We start from the raw sequence: 21,898 nt of genomic DNA on the forward strand, positions 1-21,898 counted from the left end.
CAGAGTCTGCCTAGTTGATCACATGGATTTAATCCGCGGCTTGTACAGCTGGTGGGAGGGGTTTGGGTCTTCTTCCTTAGCCACACTGCCCCTGGGTTTCAATTGTGGTTTTCTTTCCATCTCTGCATGTGGCTAGTCCACTGGGGTTTGCTCCTGAGGCTGCCCTGGAGGACTTGAGTCTGGCCCAGTGAGGGCCAGGTGTGGACGTGGTACAGCTGCTTGGGTTGCAGGGGCTCTGGCAGCACCAGGGACTCAGGGGAGTTGGCAGCCAGGGCAGCATGAAATATAGTGCTCTAGAAGGGTATGGCAACCAGTATTGGCCAATACACTCCAGTATTCTTGCCTGGAGAACTGCCCTGGCAGAGAAGCCTGGCAGACCACAGTCCACAAGGTCACAAAGAGTTGAACATGCCCAAAGTGACCCTGCGTGCATAGACACAAGACTTTTTATGCCTGTGGCGGCTTTGCCCCAGGGAGGGTTGATCATGAAGGTGGTGCAGCTGCTTGGCTTGCGGGGACCCTAGGTGCCAAGTGTGCAGGGGCACAGACTGCCTCCGCCACAGGAGTTATGGCCCTATCAGAGTCTTTCTTCAAGTTTCTTGTAGCTGGCGATCAGAAGGCCCCTATAGCCAGTTTTTCTCTGCATCTCTGCCTGTTCAGGCACTTGCCTGGGGTCCTTCTCTGTTGCTCGACCCATTAGGCACATAGAGGGAACCCACCCCCCTGGCTGGGGTCCTACTGTGTGGTCTCACACATCAGTCACTTAAAGGGGCACCCTGGGTGGGGTCCTACTCTGTAGTGCAGTGTGTCAGGTGTTTGAGGACCAGCCTTTCTATTTTTCAGCTGCTCTTGCAGGCGTGTGTGGAGAGAGAGGGTATGGCGATGGCTCCACCCCTCCATGTGACACCCATATTGCCTTGCTTCCATGGCTACGTGGCTTTCCTCCACAGGCTTTTCCCACCACAATCTCCTCTCTCGCATCCCCTTGATCCGTCTCTCCACAGTCAACAGCAGCCCTCACCCTGGAATTGCTCCACAATCCTTAAACTCAAGTTCCCAGCCACTGCGCCTTCTAGGGAACCTACATCCCTGTCCCGGGTATGTATGGCTGTGGCAAGGACTGTCTGATTCTCATTCCATTTAGGTGCCACAGTTCAGTTGTTTCACTCTCAACCTTAAATGTTTCTCTTCTGACTCAGACAATTGCCCCGATGTTGGGATTGGACCCCTGCTTCACTTTCCCCACCCACTGAGGGCAGGTCCAGTCCTACTAACACTCCTATTTTTCTCCCTAGTTCCTTCATCCTACCGAGTTTTGTGTGGTTCTATAAATTCTTTTCCACTGGTCAGGTACTCCTGTCCACTCTCAGCTGGTGTCCTGCATGTACTTCTGTGTCTGCAGGTGTATTCCTGATGTATCTGTGGGGAGAGAAGTACTCCATGTCCTCCTACTCCTCCACCACCTTGCTCTCTCCCTTCTTCAGTTCCTTTAATCAATGTCTTTATATAGTTTTCAGTGAAAAGATCTTTCACTTCCTTGGTTAAATTTATTCCTAGGTATTTTATTCTTCTGATGCTGTTGTAAATGGCATTGTTTTCTTAGTTTTGCTTTCTGATAGCTTATTACTGTCGAGAGATAATATAACCAATTTTTGTATATTGGTTTTGTATCTTGCAACTTTAGTGAATTTCTTTCTAGTTCCAACAGTTTTTTGATGGGCTTCCCTGGTGGCTCAGATGGTAAAGAATCTGCCTGCAATGCAGGAAACCCAGCTTTAATCCCTGGGTTGGAAAGAACCCCTGGAGAAGGGAATGGCTACCCAATCCAGTATTCTTTCATGGAGAATTTTATAGACAGGAGCCTGGTGGGCTACAGTCCAAAAGAGTTGGACACAACTGAGCAACTAACACTTTCATTTTAGGGTTTTCTATTTATGTCACCTGCAAATAGTGACAGTTTCACTTCTTTCTTTCCCAATTTGAATACCTTTTAGTTGTTTTTCTTGCCTAATTGCTCTGACTGAGACTTCCAGTACTATGCTAGATAAAAGTGGCAAGTACAGGTATCCTTCTCTTGTTCCTGGTCTTATTGGGAAAGTTTCCAACTTTACACTGCTGAGTGTGATGTTGATCATGGCCTTTATTATGTTGTGGTGTATTCTCTCTATATTTACTTTGGTGAGTTTTTATCCTGAAAGCAGATGGAAATTTATTAAATGCTTTTTTCTGCATCTATTGAGATGATCATATGATTTTTTTATTCTTAATTTTGTTAATGGGGTGTATCACACTGATTGATTCAGAGAGATTGAACCATTCTTGGATCCCTGGAATAAATCTCACTGGATCATGGTGTATGATCCTTTCAGTGTGTTGTTGAATTCATGTTGCCAATATTCTCTTGAGAATTTTCCCACCTATATTCATTAGGAATTTGGCCTATAAATTTCTTGTATTCATGCTATTTTTGAGTGGTTTTGATATTAGGATAATGCTGGCCTTATAAATGAGTTTATAAAGTTTTCTTCTTTTTGTGAAAGCTTGTAGTGTCTTTTTTATTTTTCATTTTCACACTTAATATATATCATGCTATCTATAATAATAGATAATGTTTCAGTTCAGTTCAGTTGCTCAGTCGTGTCCGACTCTTTGAGACCCCATGAATCACAGCCCACCAGGCCTCCCTTTTCATCACCAGCTCTCGGAGTTCACTCAAACTCATGTCCATTGAGTCGGTGATGTCATCCAGCCATCTCATCCTCTGTCGTCCCCTTCTCCTCCTGCCCCCAAATCCCTCCCAGCATCAGGGTCTTTTCCAATGAGTCAACTCTATACATGAGGTGGCCAAAGTATTGGAATTTCAGCTTTAGCATCAGTCCTTCCAATGAACACCCAGGACTGATCTCCCTTAGGATGGACTGGTTGGATCTCCTTGCAGTCCAAGGGACTCTCAAGAGTCTTCTCCAACACCACAGTTCAAAAGCATCAATTCTTCGGCACTCAACTTTCTTCACAGTCCAATTCTCACATCCATACATGACCACTGGAAAAACCATAGCCTTGACTAGATGGACCTTTGTTGGCAAAGTAATGTCTCTGCTTTTCAATATGCTATCTAGGTTGGTCATAACTTTCCTTCCAAGGAGTAAGCATCTTTTAATTTCATGGCTGCAATCACCATCTGCAGTGATTTTGGAGCCCCAAAAAATAAAGTCTGACTGTTTCCCCATCTATTTCCCATGAAATGGCCTCATAAGTGAATTTAGAAAGTTTTCTTCTTTCTGTGAAAGTTTGTAGTGTCTTTTTTTTGTTTTTCATTTTCACACTTAATATATATCATGCTATCTATAATAATAGATAATGTTTAAAAACTAATAAATTGGTAATTTTAAAAAATTTCTTAACTTTTACAATTTAAGTATAATAACCATTATTAGATAGTAAGCAATATATATATATATATATATATTTAGATCTAAAATGCAAATTATCTTTTTCAGTATAATCATATGGGTGCTGATACGACTATTGTCATTCAAAAGATTTTCCAGTTGACTGGATTGACCAATGCTGTAAGTGTTTACTTATGCATTTGCTTGTGTTACCTAAACAGTTTTTAGAGTGTTTTTTTTTTTTAATCACCCTGCCTGACTACACATGTTGTGTGAAAGAGGGCAAATATATAACCATTTTAAGTTTTCTAACTCTTTAATGGCAGAAATTAATAATTATACATACCTACTTAGGGTTTTGTAAGGATTAAATTAAGTAAAGCACTTGACATTGGCCTGGCTTAATTAAGTACAAGCATATCAAAATGTTCCTTATTACTTGTTTTACTTGTGATATTTATTACTCACTAATATAATTTATAAGATCCAATTCAGATTTGCAGTTTATATTTTTAATGTGTCTGTCTTGTATAGTGTTTATTTTTGCAGATAAATTCCCAAATGTATTTAAGCCATATAGTTTAAACATATTTTCTTTATGTCTCCTATTTTAGATTTTTACTTCACTTAATATTACAGTACTTCTATCTTCATTAGAGCTTTGGATAGATGAAAATAAAATTCCAGTAACTGGAGATGCTAATGAATTATTACACAGATTTGTAAAATGGAAACGATCTTATCTTGTTCTACGTCCACATGATGTGGCGTTTTTACTTGTGTAAGTATATCTTGTCATTACTAAATATTACACATTAGAAAGCTTATGGGGAGGGAGGAGGGTTCAGGATGGGGAACACATGTGGCAGATTCATTTTGATATTTGGCAAAACTAATACAACTTTGTAAAGTTTAAAAATAAAATAAAATTAAAAATAAATAAATAAATAAAAATTTTAAAAAAATTAAAAAAAAGAAAGAAAGCATCTGTAATTTGACCTAATTTCTGACAGGCCATTAAGGAAAAAATATCTTGTCATTTCTTTACATACAATATCCTGTGAATAGTATTTTTCACAACATAAGTTTTATAGCAGAATTATGAATATCAATTACTCTATATATTGGCTGATAGTTAAAACCCACTTCCATCTTATTAAAGTATGTCTTCTTACACTGAGTATAGAACATATCATTAAATGTGCCTAACTGGTGACACTAAGGGTAAAGAACCTGCCTGCCAATGCAGGAGACTCAAGAGATTGAGTTCAATCCTGGTGTTGGGAAGATCCCCTGGGGTAGGAAATGGCAACTCACTTCAGTATTTTTGCCTGGAAAATACCATGGGCAGAGGAACCTGGTGGGCTACAGTCCATGGGGTCACAAAGAGTCGGACACGGCTGAGTAACTAACACTTAACTAAATGTAAAATATTAGCAATATCTACTTGAAGAAATGTAGTCTATGAATTTAGAGATGTAGCCTTCTTTTTATGCTTTGTTTCTATAAAACAAAAGCAAATAACGACGTGGAAACACTACTGTACATTTCAATATCTCTAATGTACTATATTCACAATCAACCACATTTTTAAAAATACAAGCCTCCATTTCTATTTAATAATCTCTTTGTTTTTCTCTTATCAATATTCAGGACCCATATGTATTATATATTATCATATTATGTAAAAATCATATATATAATTATAAAATTTTAACCTTTTATATTATTTTTCTTCCACAAATATACATACCTTTGCATGGTTAGACCAGGCTAATTACATCTGATTAAGGGGAGGTTTCAACCCAGAAGCTTACTCTGCCCATTTGTCAACTGAAATGTCTTAGCTTTCTAGTTTTAAGGAATTTTTTTTATTTTTATTATGTTTACTTTTTAAGAATCTGTACATCTTGAAAAAATTATATAAAAAAGAATCTTCATCACTGTCTAAAAATTCATATGATAATTCACTTTTTATTATTTTTAATCTATATTACTATTTTAAAAATAAGCAGACACATATCATCCATTTCTATGCTTTCTTATCCTAGTGTTGTTAAGTGGAAATATCTGAAATTGTTATTTGAGTAAGCAAAACAAAGTACTAGTTAAATTTAATTATAATTGTGCTTAATTTTGCAAAGTTATATGATTATGCTTTTTTACACTTAAGTTACAGAGAAAAATCAAATTATATTGGTGCAACCTTTCAAGGGAGGATGTGTGATAAACACTATGGAGGAGGTGTTGCTCTGGTACGGTATGATTTAATTTACTTGGCTAAGATGTATAAATGAGATTCTATTTAGATTAATATGCAATTAACTTTCTATAGTTTATTATGGCTAAGTAAACATGAACCACGAACTTCCAGAAGTTCAAGCTGGTTTTAGAAAAGGCAGAGGAACCAGAGATCAAATTGCCAACATCCATTGGATCATCGAAAAAGCAAGAGAGTTCCAGAAAAACTTCTATTTCTCCTTTATTGACTATGCCAAAGCCTTTGACTGTGTGGATCACAACAAACTGTGGAAAATTCTGAAGGAGATGGGAATACCAGACCACCTGACCTGCCTCTTGAGAAACCTGTATGCAGGTTAGGAAGCAACGGTTAGAACTGGACATGGAACAGACTGGTTCTGAATAGGAAAAGGAGTACGTCAAGGCTGTATATTGTCACCCTTCTTATTTAACTTATATGCAGAGTACATCATGAGAAACACTGGACTGGATGAAGCACAAGCTGGAATCAAGATTGCCGGGAGAAATATCAATAACCTCAGATATGCAGATGACACCACCCTTATGGCAGAAAGTGAAGAGGAACTAAAAAGCCTCTTGATGAAAGTGAAAGAGGAGAGTGAAAAAGTTGGCTTAAAGCTCACATTCAGAAAATGAAGATCATGGCATCTGGTCCTATCACTTCATGGGAAATAGATGGGGAAACAGTGGAAACAGTGTCAGACTTTATTTTGGGGGGCTCCAAAATCACCAAAGATGGTGACTGCAGCCATGAAATTAAAAGACACTTACTCCTTGGAAGAGAAGTTATGACCAACCTAGATAGCATGTTGAAAAGCAGAGACATTACTTTGCCAACAAAGGTCTGTCTAGTCAAGGCTATGGTTTTTCCAGTGGTCATGCATGGATGTGAGAGTTGGACTGTGAAGAAAGCTGAGTGCTGAAGAATTGATGCTTTTGAACTGTGGTGTTGGAGAAGACTCTTGAGAGTCCCTTGGACTGCAAGGAGATCCAACCAGTCCATTCTGAAGGAGATTAGTCCTGGGTGTTCTTTGGAAGGAATGATGCTAAAGCTGAAAGTCCAGTATTTTGGCCACCTCATGTGAAGAATTGACTCAATGGAAAAGACTCTGATGCTGGGAGGGATTGGGGGCAGGAGGAGAAGGGGACGACAGAGGATGAGATGTCTGGATGGCATCACTGACTCAATGGACGTGAGTTTGAGTGAACTCTGGGAGTTGGTGATGAACAGGGAGGCCTAGCGTGCTGTGATTCACGGGGTCGCAAAGAGTCAGACGTGACAGAGCGGCTGAACTGAACTGAATGGTCTAGTGGTTTTCCCTACTTTCTTCAATTTAAGTCTGAATTTGGCAATAACGAGTTCATGATCTGAGCCACAGTCAGCTCCCGGTCTTGTTTTTGCTGACTGTATAGAGCTTCTCCATCTTTGGCTGCAAAGAATATAATCAATCTGATTTTGGTGTCGACCATCTGGTGATGTCTATGTGTGGAGTCTTCTCTTGTGTTGTTGGAAGAGGGTGTTTGCTATGACCAGTGCGTTCTCTTGGCAGAACTCTATTAGCCTTTGCCCTGCTTCATTCTGTACTCCAAGGCCAAATTTGCCTGTTACACCAGGTGTTTCTTGACTTCCTACTTTTGCATTCCAGTCCCTAGTTCTAGAAGGTCTTGTAGGTCTTCATAGAACTGTTCAACTTCAGCTTCTTCAGCGTTACTGGTCTGGGCATAGACTTGGATTACTGTGATATTGAATGGTTTGCCTTGGAAACGAACAGAGATCATTCTGTCATTTTTGAGATTGCATCCAAGTACTGCATTATGGACTCTTTTGTTGACCATGATGGCTACTCCATTTCTTCTAAGGGATTCCTGCCCACAGTAGTAGATATAATGGTCATCTGAGATATTAGCTAGTGTCTTATTCTTGGATTCATGAGAAGTAATTTTTATCTGGTATATATCACGAAAGCAGAACATATAGGGCTTGCTAACTTACTAGATACATACCATGAATGATGGAAACATCTATGATTATGCTTAAGACTTTTCTTTAAAAACTAGGTAGAGGGAAGTGATGCACCTGGCCTTGGAGGCAGAGGGGAAGTGGAAAGGCAAAAGAAAAGTTACATTTGGAACCTCAACCTCTAGTTTGAGAAATTTTTGTGGTGCTTAATTTTATGTCACTTTGGAGAGGTTTGATTAGATTAATATTTAAATCAGTGAAATCTGAGTAAAGCACCTTGCCCTCCACAATGTGGGTTGGCCTCATCCAATCAGTTGAAGGCCTGAATAGAAGAAAAAGACCATCCCCTTCAAGCAAGAAGAAATTTATCATCAGAGTGCCTTCAGGCTCCACCTGTGCCATCAGCTCTCCTGTGTCTCCAGGCTTCCAGCTCACACTGAAGGTTTGGATTGCCAGTCTTTATATTTGTCTGAACCAATTCCTTATTATAAACCTCTTCATATATGATATTCATTATTATATGTATGCTATTGGTTTTATTTCTCAAAAGAAGTCTGATTAATACAATGGCTAGTACTTAAGTATAAATATATACTTAAACATTAAAAGATATGTGCATGATAGAGATGATGAATAGATGATAGATAGATAGACCGCTTTATGTCTTTCCTTTCTCCAACACCTCCTTGTCTCAATATAAATAAAACTTGCTGTAGTTTTATGGCAAATTATAAAAAATGATAGTGTGAACCCTACTACTGCCTCTTCAGACTAATTTAGCTTTTCTAGGTTTGCTGACTTTCTCTTTTAAAATCAGCTTGTCAATTTCAAGAAAAACTGCTTGGACACTGGTTTTGAATTGAATCTTTAGGTCGATTTGAGGGAGACTGACATCTTAACAATATTGGTTATCCATGAAATTGATAAACATGTTTTTTATTGCTTCATATAATGCTTCATATACTATAAGCAATAAAAAGAAGTATTGTTATATTTACCATTGTTGAGTCTCAAAACATGTATATTGGGCAAAAGAAGCCACAAACAAGGCTATAACAGATGTCAGATGCTGTTCTTTTTTTTAATATTTTAGCTGAAGGATAGTTACTTTACAATTTTGTGTTAGTTCTGCCATACATCAATAAGCATTCAGTTCAGTTCAGTCGCTCAGTCATGTCCGACTCTTTGCGACCCCATGAATTGCAGCACGCCAGGCCTCCCTGTCCATCACCATCTCCCGGAGTTCACTCAAACTCACGTCCATCAAGTTAGTGATGCCATCCAGCCATCTCATCCTCTGTCGTCCCCTTCTCCTCCTGCCCCGAATCCCTCCCAGCATCAGAGACTTTTCCAATGAGTCAACTCTTCACATGAGGTGGCCAAAGTACTGGAGTTTCAGCTTTAGTATCATTCCTTCCAAAGAACACCCAGGGCTGATCTCCTTTAGAATGGACTGGTAGCCATAGGTATACTTGTGTTCCCTCCCTCCTGAATCCCCATCCACCTCCCTCCCCACCCTATCCGTCCAGGTTGTCACAGAGCACCAGCTTTGGGTGTCCTGCTTGATACATCAAACTCACAGTTCAGTTCAGTTTATTCGCTCAGTCATGTCCGACTCTTTGCAACCCCATGGACTGTAGCATGCCAGGCTTCCCTGTCCAACACCAACTCCCAGAGTTTGCTCAAACTCATGTCCATCAAGTCGGTGATGCCATCCAACCATCTCATCCTCTGTCATCCCCTTCTCCTCCAATCAAACTCACACTGGTTATCTATTTTACATATGGTAATGTATATATTTCAAAGCTATTCTCTCAAGTCATCCCACCCTCTCCTTCTCCCACGGAATCCAAAAGTCTGTTCTTTATGTCTGTGTCTCCTTTGCTGCTCTGCACATAGGATCGTCAGTACCATCTTTCTAGATTGCATATATATGTGTTAATATATGGTATTTGTCTTTCTCTTTCTGACTTACTTGATTCTGTATAATAGAACCCAAGTCCATCCACCCCAGTCCCACTACTGGGCATATACCCTGAGGAAACCAGAACTGAAAAAGACACATGTACCTCAATATTCATTGCAGCACTATTAACAATAGCTAGGATTGGAAGCAATCTAGATGTCCATTGGCAGATAAATTGACAGGAAAGTTGTGGTACATACACACAATGGAATATTACCCAGATGCTATTCTTATCTGAAAACTATTGCCCTAAGCAGATATTACTCACTAAAAGAAACAAGTCTGCTTAGTTGTAAATCTTTTCTAATAAGTATTTTTTTTTTTTTTACTTTACAATATTGTATTGGTTTTGCCATACATCAACATGAATCCACCACGGGTGTACACATGTTTCCAATCCTGAACCCCCTTCCCACCTCCCTCCCCATACCATCCCTCTGGGTCATCCCAGTGCACCAGCCCCAAGCATCCTGTATCCTGCCTTGAACCTAGACTGGCGATTTGTTTCTTATATGATATTATACATGTTTCAATGCCATTCTCCCAAATCATCCCACCCTCTCCCTCTCCCACAGAGTCCAAAAGACTGTTCTATATATCTGTGTAATGCTAAATATAATTTTTCTTTTTCCATGACTTTATTTCTGTTTATTTTACCATAGAATTAATCATAACAGTATCCTTTAGAAAAGTCTCATACTCCAGTCTCTACAGGTTTCAGGGTTTTCATGCTACTCTGTTATAGCCTGTGTCCCCCTAAAATTCATATACTGAAACCCTAACCCCCAATGCAGCTGTATTTGGAGAAGGGGCCTTTAAGGGGTAACTAAGGTTAAAGGAGGTCATAAGCCTGGGCACCTAATCCAATAGGATTGGTGTCTTTGTGGGAAGAGAAGGGGACAGCCCTCCAGAAACCAGGAGAGAGACCTTACAAGAAACTAAATCCACTGGCATCTTGAGCAACTTTAGGAAGATACTCATTCTATAATGTTTCTGAGGGCAACACAAGCTGACTAATAGAAGTAAAATTATCAGAAAGGAAATATAACGAAATGTCATCTCAAATGTGAAACCATGTCTTTGACTCTATCGTACAAGGAAAGCAGAGACCAGAACATATGCACTAATCAGAAGATAAAGAATAAAAGAGTATTGCATATTGGGATTTTTATTTTATTATTTCTCCAAGTTTTACAAATAACTTGGAGAAGGGAACAGCAACCCACCCCAGTATTCTTGCCTGGAGAATCCCATGGACAGAGGAGCCTTGTGGGCCACAGTCCATGGGATCCTGAAGAGTCAGACATCACTGAATGACTAACACACACACATAAATAACTAAAGTGAGATGGTTTGGATGTTGTTATTTCCATCTTACTGAGCTATAAATGCTAATGGGAAACAAGAGAAAAAGAAACAATTGTAAAGATATACTGAGTGAGAGATTACAGGCATTTTCTACATTATCCTGAAACCTAGAAAGTCTGAAAACTATGCTAATAAAAGTGTCTTATTATTGTATTTTTATAATATCCTATTATTTATATCTTTGAAATTTAGCAGAATCCTTCATTTTCTTCCCCACAGCATCAATCATTCCTCGTCCCCTTCTCTCCTCCTATTCCCTGGCCCTCTCTCCCTCTCTCCCTTATTTTATTTTTAAAATAAAGTTTAAAAAACTGTGGAAGGTCAGTATTCTTATTTTCATTCATTATTCAGTTCAGTTGCTCAGTCATGTCCGACTCTTTGTGACCCCATGGACTGCAGCATGCCAGGCATCCCTGTCCATCACCAGCTCCCAGAACTTGCTTAAACTCATGTCCATCAAGTCAATCATGCCATCTAACTATCTCATCCTCTGTTGCCCCCTTCTCCTCCTGCCTTTAACCTTTCCCAGCGTCAGGATATTTTCCAATGAGTCAGTTCTTCACATCAGATGGCCGAAGTATTGGAGTTTCAACTTCAACATCAGTCCTCCAGATGAATATTCAGGACTGATTTACTGTAGGATTAACTGGTTAGATCCCCTTACTGTCCAATGGCCGCTCAAGAGTTACTCCAACAACACAGTTCAAAAGCATCATACACACCACGGAAACCAGAATTGAAAGAGACATGTGTACCCCAATGTTCATCGCAGCACCGTTTATAATAGCCAGGACATGGAAGCAACCTAGATGTCCATCAGCAGATGAATGGATAAGAAAGCTGTGGTACATATACACAATGGAGTATTACTCAGCCATTAACAAGAATACATTTGAATCAGTTCTAATGAGGTGGATGAAACTGGAGCCTATTATACAGAGTGAAGTAAGCCAGAAAGAAAAACACCAATATAGTATATAACGCATATATATGGAATTTAGAAAGATGGTAACGATAACCCTGTATGCGAGACAGCAAAAGAGACACAGATGTATAGAACAGTCTTTTGGACTCTGTGGGAGAGGGAGAGGGTGGGATGATTTGGGAGAATGGCATTGAAACATGTATAATATCATATATGAAACGAATTGCCAGTCCAGGTTCAATGCATGATACTGGATGCTTGGGGCTGGTGCACTGGGATGACCCAGAGGGATGGTACAGGGAGGGAGGAGAGAGGGGACACTCAGGATGGGGAACGCGTGTATACCTGTGGTGGATTCATGTTGATGTACGGCAAAATCAATACAATATTGTAAAGCAATTAGCCTCTAATTAAAATAAATAAATTTATATTTAAAAAAAGCATCAATTCTTCAGCTCTCAAATTTCTTTATGGTCCAACTCTCACAACCATACATGACTACTGGGAAAACTAGCTTTGACTAAATGGACTTTTGTTGGCAAACTATTCTTCTTAATATGCTGTCTAGGTTGGTCATAACTTTTCTTCCAAGGAGTAAGCGTCTTTTCATTTCATGGCTGCAGTCACATCTGCAGTGATTTTGGAGGCCAAGAAAATTAAGTTTCTCACTGTTTTCACTGTTTCCCCATCTATCTGCCATGAAGTGATGGGACCATATGCCATGATCTTCGTTTTCTGAATGTTGAGCTTTAAGCCAACTTTTTCACTCTCCTCTTTCACTTTCATCAAAAGGCTCTTCTTTGCTTTCTGCCATAAGGGTGGTGTCATCTGTGTATCTAAGGTTATTGATATTTCTCCCGGCAATCTTGATTCCAGCTTGTGCTTCATCTAGCCCAGCATTTCACATGATGTACTCTGTATATGAGTTAAACAGGGTGACAATATACAGCCTTGACGTACTCCTTTCCCAATTTGGAACCAGTCTGTTGTTCCATGTCCATTTCTAACTGTTGCTTCTTGACCTGCATACAGATTTCTCAGAAGGCAGGTCAGGTAATCTGGTGTTCCCACCTCTTTAAGAATTTTCCACAGTTTGTTGTGATCCACACAGTCAAATGCTTTGGTGTAGTCAATAAAGCAAAAGCAGATGTTTTTTTGAAACTCTCTTGCTAATTTAGACTATGGTAAAAATGACTCTTTCTTTTTTTTCTGCTTTTATTTGCTATTCTTAAAAAAAAAAAAAAAGGAAAAAAGGCAAGAAAAAGCAAGAAAAAAAAAGCAAGAGTCATTATTACCATAATCTAAATTAATATAAGGGTTAATTTATGATTTTTGAAAATGTGTGAAACATCATATAAAATATTATCTCTTAATAATTAAATTATAAATGAACACTATTCATTTATTACTGGCACTGTGTGTATATAAGTAGGTGTCTTTTTTGACTTTCTTTTAAAAGTAAAACATTGCACTATTGTTATATATGAATAACAAGTTATTGCTATAAATATTTTCTTGGCCTGATGCCAACAAATGAACTATACATTTGCATTTTGGTAAAATTTCACATTTTGCTTTTTTTATTTTCCCTTATATTGATAATGATACCTTCTGTGATTGACATATTTGATGTCTCAATTGCATTTCATCATGTGACTATTTCTAATAATTACATTATACTTCATATATGTGAATGTATAAGTGTGTGTTTTTTTTTCCCAGCACTCCAGCACCATAAGCCTGGAATCACTTGCCGTTATAATAGCTCAATTATTGAGCCTTAGTATGGGAATACCTTATGATGACATTAACAAATGCCATTGCCCAGGAGAGGTCTGCATAATGAACCCAGCAGCTGTGTAAGATGCTTCATTTTTATATGCTTTACATACATAGTTTATGTGAAAACAAGCTTTGTGTATTTTGTTTATGAAATCTCTGCTATCAAAATAATTATTAATAGTCAAATATAAATTGTGGTCACTGATCCCAAATCAAAATATATAATCCAATGCCCCTGCTGCATGCATCTCTCAGTATTTCTTGTAATCTAATGTCACACTTTCTCACATGTGACCTATGTGCTTAGTCACTCAGTCATGTCCGTCTCTTTGTGACCCCATGGACTGCAGCCCACCAGGCTGCTCTGTCCATGGGGATTCTCCGGGCAGGAATACTGGAGTGGGTTTCTATGCCCTCCTCCGGAGCATCTTCCCAACCCTGGGACTGAACCCAGCTCTCCCACATTGCAGGCGGATTCTTTACCATCTGAACCACCAGGGAAGCCCCCTATGTGACCTACTTGCCATTTCTGGCTTATCAAATAATGAATTAAGCTATAAAATCAAGCAAGTAACAAAATGATAAATGTAGAGGTAGGTCACGCTTTACATTCATCACTTTGTTTCTTGCATGATTTTATAGCTTAATGCATGATTTGATAAGCCAAATACAGACTTGTGATTATACAAGAATGACTTAGTAAGGCCTTTTAACATGAATCTTCTTCATTCTACCTGGCTCAGCCTGAAATTTTGACATCTACTGATTTCAAAGATGCTTTTCACCACCTCACCACCACGTGCACAGGGCTTTGGTAGAAAAGCCATACATTACACCATGAGAGCTGCCAGACACAGACTCCATTTTAGATCGAGTTACTGGTAAAACCCATAGACAATAGGGAGACAACAGAAGACACCTGAAGAATCTGAAGCCTCTGACATCTACCACAAGTCCAGCTTTCAACACAAAGTTACAAGTCAAACTAAGGTCAAGGAAAAGCAGAGCATGAGAAAGCATGAGAAAAAGCAGGCATGAGAACTTGGTTCAGATATGGCAAAGATTTTGCAATTATTAGACTGAGAGTTTAACTATGATTAATATGCTAGCCTGGGTGTTCATTGGAAGGACTGATGCTAAAACTGAAACTCCAATACTTTGACCACCTCATGTGAAGAGTTGACTCATTGGAAAAGACCCTGATGCTGGGAGGGATTTGGGGGCAGGAGGAGAAGGGGACGACAGAGGATGAGATGGCTGGATGGCATCACCAACTCGATGGACATGAGTTTGAGTGAACTCCGGGAGTTGGTGATGGACAGGGAGGCCTGGCGTGCTGCAATTCATGGGGTCGCAAAGAGTCGGACACGACTGAGCGACTGAACTGAACTGAACTGAATATGCTAGGGGCTTAAATGGAAAAAAGTGGACAACCTACAAAAAACTGATGGATAATATAAGCAGGGGCTTCTCTGGAAGCTCAGTGGTAGAGAATCCACCTGCAATGCAGAAGACACAGGTTTGGCTTTTTCTTTGTCACTAGAGAAGGCCCTTTGCAGTACTTAATGTGCCTCAAAGGCCTAGTGAATTCTTTGTTATTATCCTCAATATTCTTAGAATATGCTATGAGATTTTATAGAGTTAGGACCAAATAGTCAGGAGATTTAGGGAAACCACCATCCAATCAGTGACTGAAGCCAGACTTTTATCCTTTTTTTCTTGGGCTGTAAACCCAACAATACATCATTTTAATTAACAATACATTTAATTTCTTCTATATTATCTCAAATATTTTGCCTTTTTTCACCTTCCAATTTCTCTCCCAAAACAACTTAATCAACAAACTTTAATTTGCAGTAGTAATGAGTATTGAAATTTTTTCATTAATTTTTTGACATAATAGAACTTTGATTCTTGTGTAGATAGGAAAAAATAGACATTTTACTTAAAAATATAAAATGATGGCCTGTATAAAATTGGTGAAATTATTAATACACATATAGAAACCATGCATCTGTGGAAAGCTTTTTTAAAAAGCTTAACTTGAAAAATTACAATCTTGCAAAAAAATGTTTGTTAATCTTATCTTTCAATGTATTGCATCATTTTAATAGCATGATTGTGAAATTTTGGAGGACACATTCATTTTGATCAGTTCAGTCGCTCAGTCATGTCTGACTCTGCCACCCCATGAACTGCAGCACGCCAGGCTTCCTTATCTATCACCAACTCCCAGAGCTTACTCAAACTCATGTCCATAGCATTGGTGATCCCATCCAACCATCTCATCCTCTATCATCCCCTTCTCCTTCTGCCTTCAATCTTTCCCAGAATTAGGGTCTTTTCAAAAGAGTCAGCTCTTTGCCATCAGGTTGCCAAAGTATTGGAGCTTCAGCTTTAGCATAAGTCGATCCAATGAATATTCAGGACTGGTTTCCTTTAGGATTGATTGGTTTGCTCTCCTTGCAGTCCAAGGGACTTTCAAAAGTCTTCTCCAACACCTCACACAGTTCAAAAGCTTTCTTTATAGTCCAACTCTCACATCCGTACATGACCATTTTGATCATTATTGACTGGCAAAAAATTGATGTGAAAAATCTATCACTATTTAAAGGAAAATCTGAGTAAACAGCATATTTGAAAAAGATTTGTTGGTAGTCTTTAAATTGATGGGAAACATGTCCTAGAATTACTGGTGTTTAATGACTTTTGGCAAAATCACATTCAGTGATTTACATAGAACTGAGTCCTATCCTGGCTGAACACATGCCTTTCTGAGGCAGTTGTACTCAGTCTTAACCTTAAAATGTGGCTTATTAAATAGCAAAACTTAAGGAGTTTAACGTGTTACTTTGTTTCTATAATCCATAGAAAATACATGTCACACACTGATTTTTTTTAAAAGACTGTAATTTTTCTGGGGACTTCCAATCAATAGTCCATGGTTTATACAGTCTGTGTCTCCAGCAACTCAGATGTGCTACATGATATGCCTGAAATTTTGACTTTCTTTGAAATTTTAGGAACTAGGAACTTTGTGTCTTTATTTTTTTTATAATCACAATCAAGATAATTAGCATATCAATTACTTCATGTCTTATCATTTTCTTCTCTTTTTTCTTCATGTTGAAAATAATTAAATTCTACTCTCTTACCACATTTCAAGTGTAAAATGTTGTACTGTTAATTGCAATGACATTGTTGTACATTTTCAAAATTTATTCATCTTTTTTTTTTCAGAGGCACTTTAACATGAACGTTTTATTTTTTTTTAATAAATTTATTTTTTTTTTCTTTATTTTATTTATTTATTTTTTTAATTTTATTTTATTTTTAAACTTTACATAATTGTATTAGTTTTGCCAAATATCAAAATGAATCTGCCACAGGTATACATGTGTTCCCCATCCTGAACCCTCCTCCCTCTTCCCTCCCCATACCATCCCTCTGGGTCATCCCAGTGCACCAGCCCCAAGCATCCAGTATCGTGCATCGAACCTGGACTGGCGGAGGTTGATTACTTTAAAATATTATATTGGTTTTGCCATACATCAACATGAATCCGCCACAGGTATACACGTGTAGAGTTTGATTTCCCTCTATTGAACGTGGGTTGGATTTGGTGACTTGATTTCATCAAATAGACCTTGGTAGAAATGATGGTGTGTGACTTTCAAGATTATATAATTTAAAAGTTTGCAAATTTCTCTGTGTTCTCTCTTTGATCAGGCACTCGGGTTGGAGGTAGGTGCAATATCATGAGGACCCTTGAGTAACTTTCTATAGAGAGCCATATGGCCAGGAACTGAGGCCTCTTGCCAGTACAATAAAGGTGCAGATAAAAAGCATGGCTGTAAACATTACTTCATGTAACTTAAATTCATGGTTTCATTTTAAGGCCAGTGGTCTGCTCCTATGGTTTACAAAAGGGAAATGTAGGTATCATACAGGGAAGTCATGTATTCAGCTGAAAATCAGAAGTTCTATTATCAAGGAAAAACGGGAGACAGGAGAATGAGAACATCCAGCTAATCTGTGAAAGGTTCAAGCTGCAAATAAATTATCCAGTTGGGTGTAATTATGATTGGCCATCTCTTTCTAATGACAACATTGCTTTCATTGTCAGAAAGTGTGCCCTCTATAGGCCAGTTCACACAAAATAAACATCTGGCACTGCCTGCTTCTCAGTAATATTCAAGTTCTATCAACTTTTCTCCTTTTGTTTTCTAGCATTTAGATAGAAGTTATCTGAATTGTTGTCAATATAATAATATATCTCTTATTTGTGGTTAATATGACTAAAAGAGCATGTTCCATCTGGGAGCAACCACAAAAAAATAAAAACATTGGCAGTTTGTCCAAAATTCTCTAATTTTTTTCATGATACTCATGTGAATAACATTTTTGTGTAATAATCCACATAACTAAGGTTTGAGCCCATTACCTTAAAATTCAGTAATTTTATATTAGCTATATTTATTGTTAAATTATAGACTTGTATCTGAGGCTAAGCAATTTTCAGGAAGCAATGGTTACATAAAAATGTAATGTCGATGTGTTTTTAGTCATTCCAGTGGTGTGAAGTTCTTTAGTAACTGCAGTGTGGAAGATTTTTTACGTTTTATTTCAAAGCCAAAGTCCCAGTGTCTTCAAAACCAGCCACGTTTAGATCCAACATACAAAAGTGCAGTTTGTGGTAACGGAAAAGTTGAAGAGGGAGAACAATGTGACTGTGGCAATAAGCAGGTTGGTACAAATTTGGAAAACTGTATACCAGAATTACACCAAAAAGTATTAATTTTATAGTATAATACTGCTATTTCACCTAATTTATCAAACTTGCTTTTTAACAAAAGCCTTAAGAATGCATATTGGGATTATATTAAATTAATGACTACACATATATTTTTATATGTGAATTCAGCAGTTTGTAGATTATTCATACTGATGATTTTCAGGGTCTTAATCCTTTAGCTGAATTGACCAAGGTTTATGCTTCCCCTCTTGTGTATACACTTCCTTAGTATTTCTTTTTTGTAAAAAGTTTTATTTTTATTGCAGTATAGCTGATTTACAATGTTGTGTTAACTTCTGTTGTACAGCAAAGTTATATATATATATATATATATGTATATGTGTATATATATATTATATATATATATATATATATATATATATATATATATATATATTATTTGGGCTTCCCTGGTGGTTCAGTTGTAGAGAATCCATCTGCAATGCAGGAGAGACATGGCAGGAGTCTCGGGTGAGATCAGTGGATTGGGAAGATCCCGTGGAGAAGGAAATGGCAACCCATGCCAGTATTCTTGCCTGGGAAATCCCATGGGCAGAGGAGCCTGGAGGCCAGGGGTCGCAGAGTCAGACATGACTTAGCGACTAAAACAATAACATGATTGGCTTGTGGAGCTGCAAATTACAGTTTCTAAACATAGAACTCTTTATGAAAACAACTGTTGAAGTATATCTGATTTACAATGTTGTGTTAACTACTGTTGTACAGCACAGTTATTCGTTTTATATATGTGTGTATGTAAATGCATTCTTTATTATATTCTTTTCCATTATAGTTTATTATAGGGTACTGAATCTAGTTTCCTGTGCTATACAATGGGGCTTCCTTGGTGGCTCAGATAGTGAAGTCTGCCTATAATGTGGGAGACCCATGGACCTCATTATTTATCCATTCTATAATGTAATAGTTTGCATCTGCTAACGCAAACTCCAAACTCATTCCTCCTCCACCCAGAACCCTTGGCAACCACACCCCTGTCCTCTGTTCTGTGTGTCTCTTTCAGTTTCATAGATCAGTTCATTTGTGTAATATTTTAGATTCCACATATAAGTGATATCACATGGCATTTGTCTTTCCCTTTCTGACTTACTTCATTTGGTATGATAATCTCTAGGTCAAAACATGTTGCTGTAAATGGCATTATTTCATTATTTTTTATGACTGAGTAGTAGTATTTCATTGTGTATATGTACCACATTGTCTTTATCCATGCATCTGTTGATGGACATTTAGGTGGTTTCCATGTCTTGGCTACTGTGAATAGCATTGCTGTGAATATAGGAATTCATGATATATTTAAACGATAGTTTAGTGATAGTTTTAATTTTAAATGATAGTTTTTCCAGATATGTGCTCAGGAGTGGGAATGCTGGATCATAGAGCAACTATATTTTCAGTTTTTCAGGAATCTTTATGATGTTTTCTGTAGTGGCTGCACTAACTTACAATCCCACCAACAATGTGGAAGGGTTCCTTTTTCTCCAAACCCTCTCCAGCATGTTATTTATAGAGTTTTGTTTTTTTTAATGATGGCCTTTCTGAACGTGTGAGGTAATATCACACTATAGTGTTGATTTGCATTTCTCTAATAACTAATGATGTTGAGTATCTTTTCATGTGTCTATTGGCCATCTGTATGTCTTCTTTGGGGAAATGTCTATTTATGTCTTCTGCCCATTTTTCAATTGAGTTTATTGCTTTTCTGTTGTTGAGTTGTACAAGCAGTTTGTATATTTTGGAAATTAAGCTCTTGTCAGTTGCATCATTTGTAAATACTTTCTCACAGTCTGCTAGTTGTCTTTTGACTTAGTTTGTTTCCTTTGTGGTGCAAAAACTTGGAAGTTTGATTAGGTCCCATTTATTTATTTTTGCTTTTATCTCTATTGCCTTGGGAGACTGACCTAACATTGCTATGATTTATGCCAGAGAATTTTTTGCCTATGTTCTCTTCTAGGAGATTTATGATGTTGTGTCTTTTATTTAAGCCATTTTAAGTTTCTTTTTGTGTATGGTGTGGAGGAGTGGTCTAACTTCATTGATTTACATGCATCTGTCCAGTTTTCCTGGGGCTTCCCAGGTAGCACAGAGGTAAAGAATCCACCTGCCAATGCAACAGATGCAGGTTGGATCCCTGGATCAGGAAGATCCCCTGAAGAAGGAAATGGCAACCCACTCCAGTATTCTTGCCTGAGAAAATTTTACCCTCTGGAATCTCATAAAGATAGGAATGACATTAATTAGGCAAAATAGTTCTGGAAAATACTGCAAACTTTGTGTGCCCTAGGAAGTATCATGCCATAACCCATATAAGACTACTAAAATCCATGATTTATTTTTTGTAACTTATTGAAAATTTTTGCCCAATTAACTCTATTTCAAAACCCCAGGTATTTAAAAATGTGCGTGTGTGTGTGTGTGTGTGTGTGTGCGCGAGCGCGCATGCGCCTGTGTGTCTGTCTTCTCTCTCTCCATCCTTATTTCCTATCAGTTGCTTTTTATTAACTCTAAAAATGAAATTTTAAAACACAGAACCACCAGTTACAGATGAATTATAACATAAAACAAGACAGTAATACATATGGATGAACAATTAAAGGTGATAATTTCAACTAAGTTCAGAAATATCATTTTGTATCTCTTCATCCTTAGATAATTATAAGCAAACTTTGAATATCCTTTAAAAGGTAAAGACATCAAAATAGAGTAGATTCATAAAAATTGACTAAGAACTAATCAACTTTTAAAATCATAACATGTTTATTTCACATCTTGTGAAATAACTTTGTTATAAGAGCCAAAAATCTCAATTTCTTAGCTTTTTAATTTTATTTCACTTTTTTTAATTAAAAAAAAGTTGATAGTGTATAGCTGATTTATAGTGTTGTGTTCATTTCTGCTGTACAGCAAATCAGCAATCAGTTGTTTAGTTCAGTCGCTCAGTCGTGTCCAACTCTTTGAGACCCCATGAGCTGCAGCACACCAGGCCTCCCTGTCCAACACCAACTCCCAGAGCCCACCCAAACCCATGTCCATTGAGTCGGTGATGCCATCCAGCCATCTCATCCTCTGTCATCCCATTCTCCTCCTGCCCTCAATCTTTCCCAGCATCAGGGTCTTTTCCAATGAGTCAGCTCTTCATATCAGGTGGCCAAAGTATTGGAGTTTAAGCTTCAACATCAGACCTTCCAATGAACACCCAGGACTGATCTCATTTAGGATGGACTGGTTGGATCTCCTTACAGTCCAAGGGACTCTCAAGAGTGTTATCCAACACCACAGTTCAAAAGCATCATTTCTTCGGCTCTCTGCTAAGTCACTTCAGTCATGTCCAACTCTGTGCGACCCCACAGACGGCAGCCCACCAGGCTCCCCCGTCCCTGGGATTCTCCAGGCAAGAACACTGGAGTGGGTTGCCATTTCCTTCTCCAAT

The 21,898-nt window shown here is 38.1% G+C and overlaps 1 protein-coding gene across 1 annotated transcript in view; it reads left to right on the top strand.

Moving 5' to 3' along the window:
• The window catches only part of LOC129644600 (disintegrin and metalloproteinase domain-containing protein 2), a 100,556-nt gene that overhangs the window by 41,437 nt on the left and 37,221 nt on the right, over window positions 1–21,898 (top strand). The window contains exons 8-12 of the mRNA XM_055570151.1: window positions 3,501–3,572; window positions 4,007–4,173; window positions 5,566–5,647; window positions 13,596–13,732; window positions 18,221–18,401. Of these exons, the coding sequence (XP_055426126.1) occupies window positions 3,501–3,572; window positions 4,007–4,173; window positions 5,566–5,647; window positions 13,596–13,732; window positions 18,221–18,401 (639 nt within the window). The remainder of the gene's footprint in view (window positions 1–3,500; window positions 3,573–4,006; window positions 4,174–5,565; window positions 5,648–13,595; window positions 13,733–18,220; window positions 18,402–21,898) is intronic.

Source organism: Bubalus kerabau, chromosome 2, assembly GCF_029407905.1.
Source record: "Bubalus kerabau isolate K-KA32 ecotype Philippines breed swamp buffalo chromosome 2, PCC_UOA_SB_1v2, whole genome shotgun sequence".
Lineage (NCBI taxonomy): Eukaryota > Metazoa > Chordata > Mammalia > Artiodactyla > Bovidae > Bubalus > Bubalus kerabau.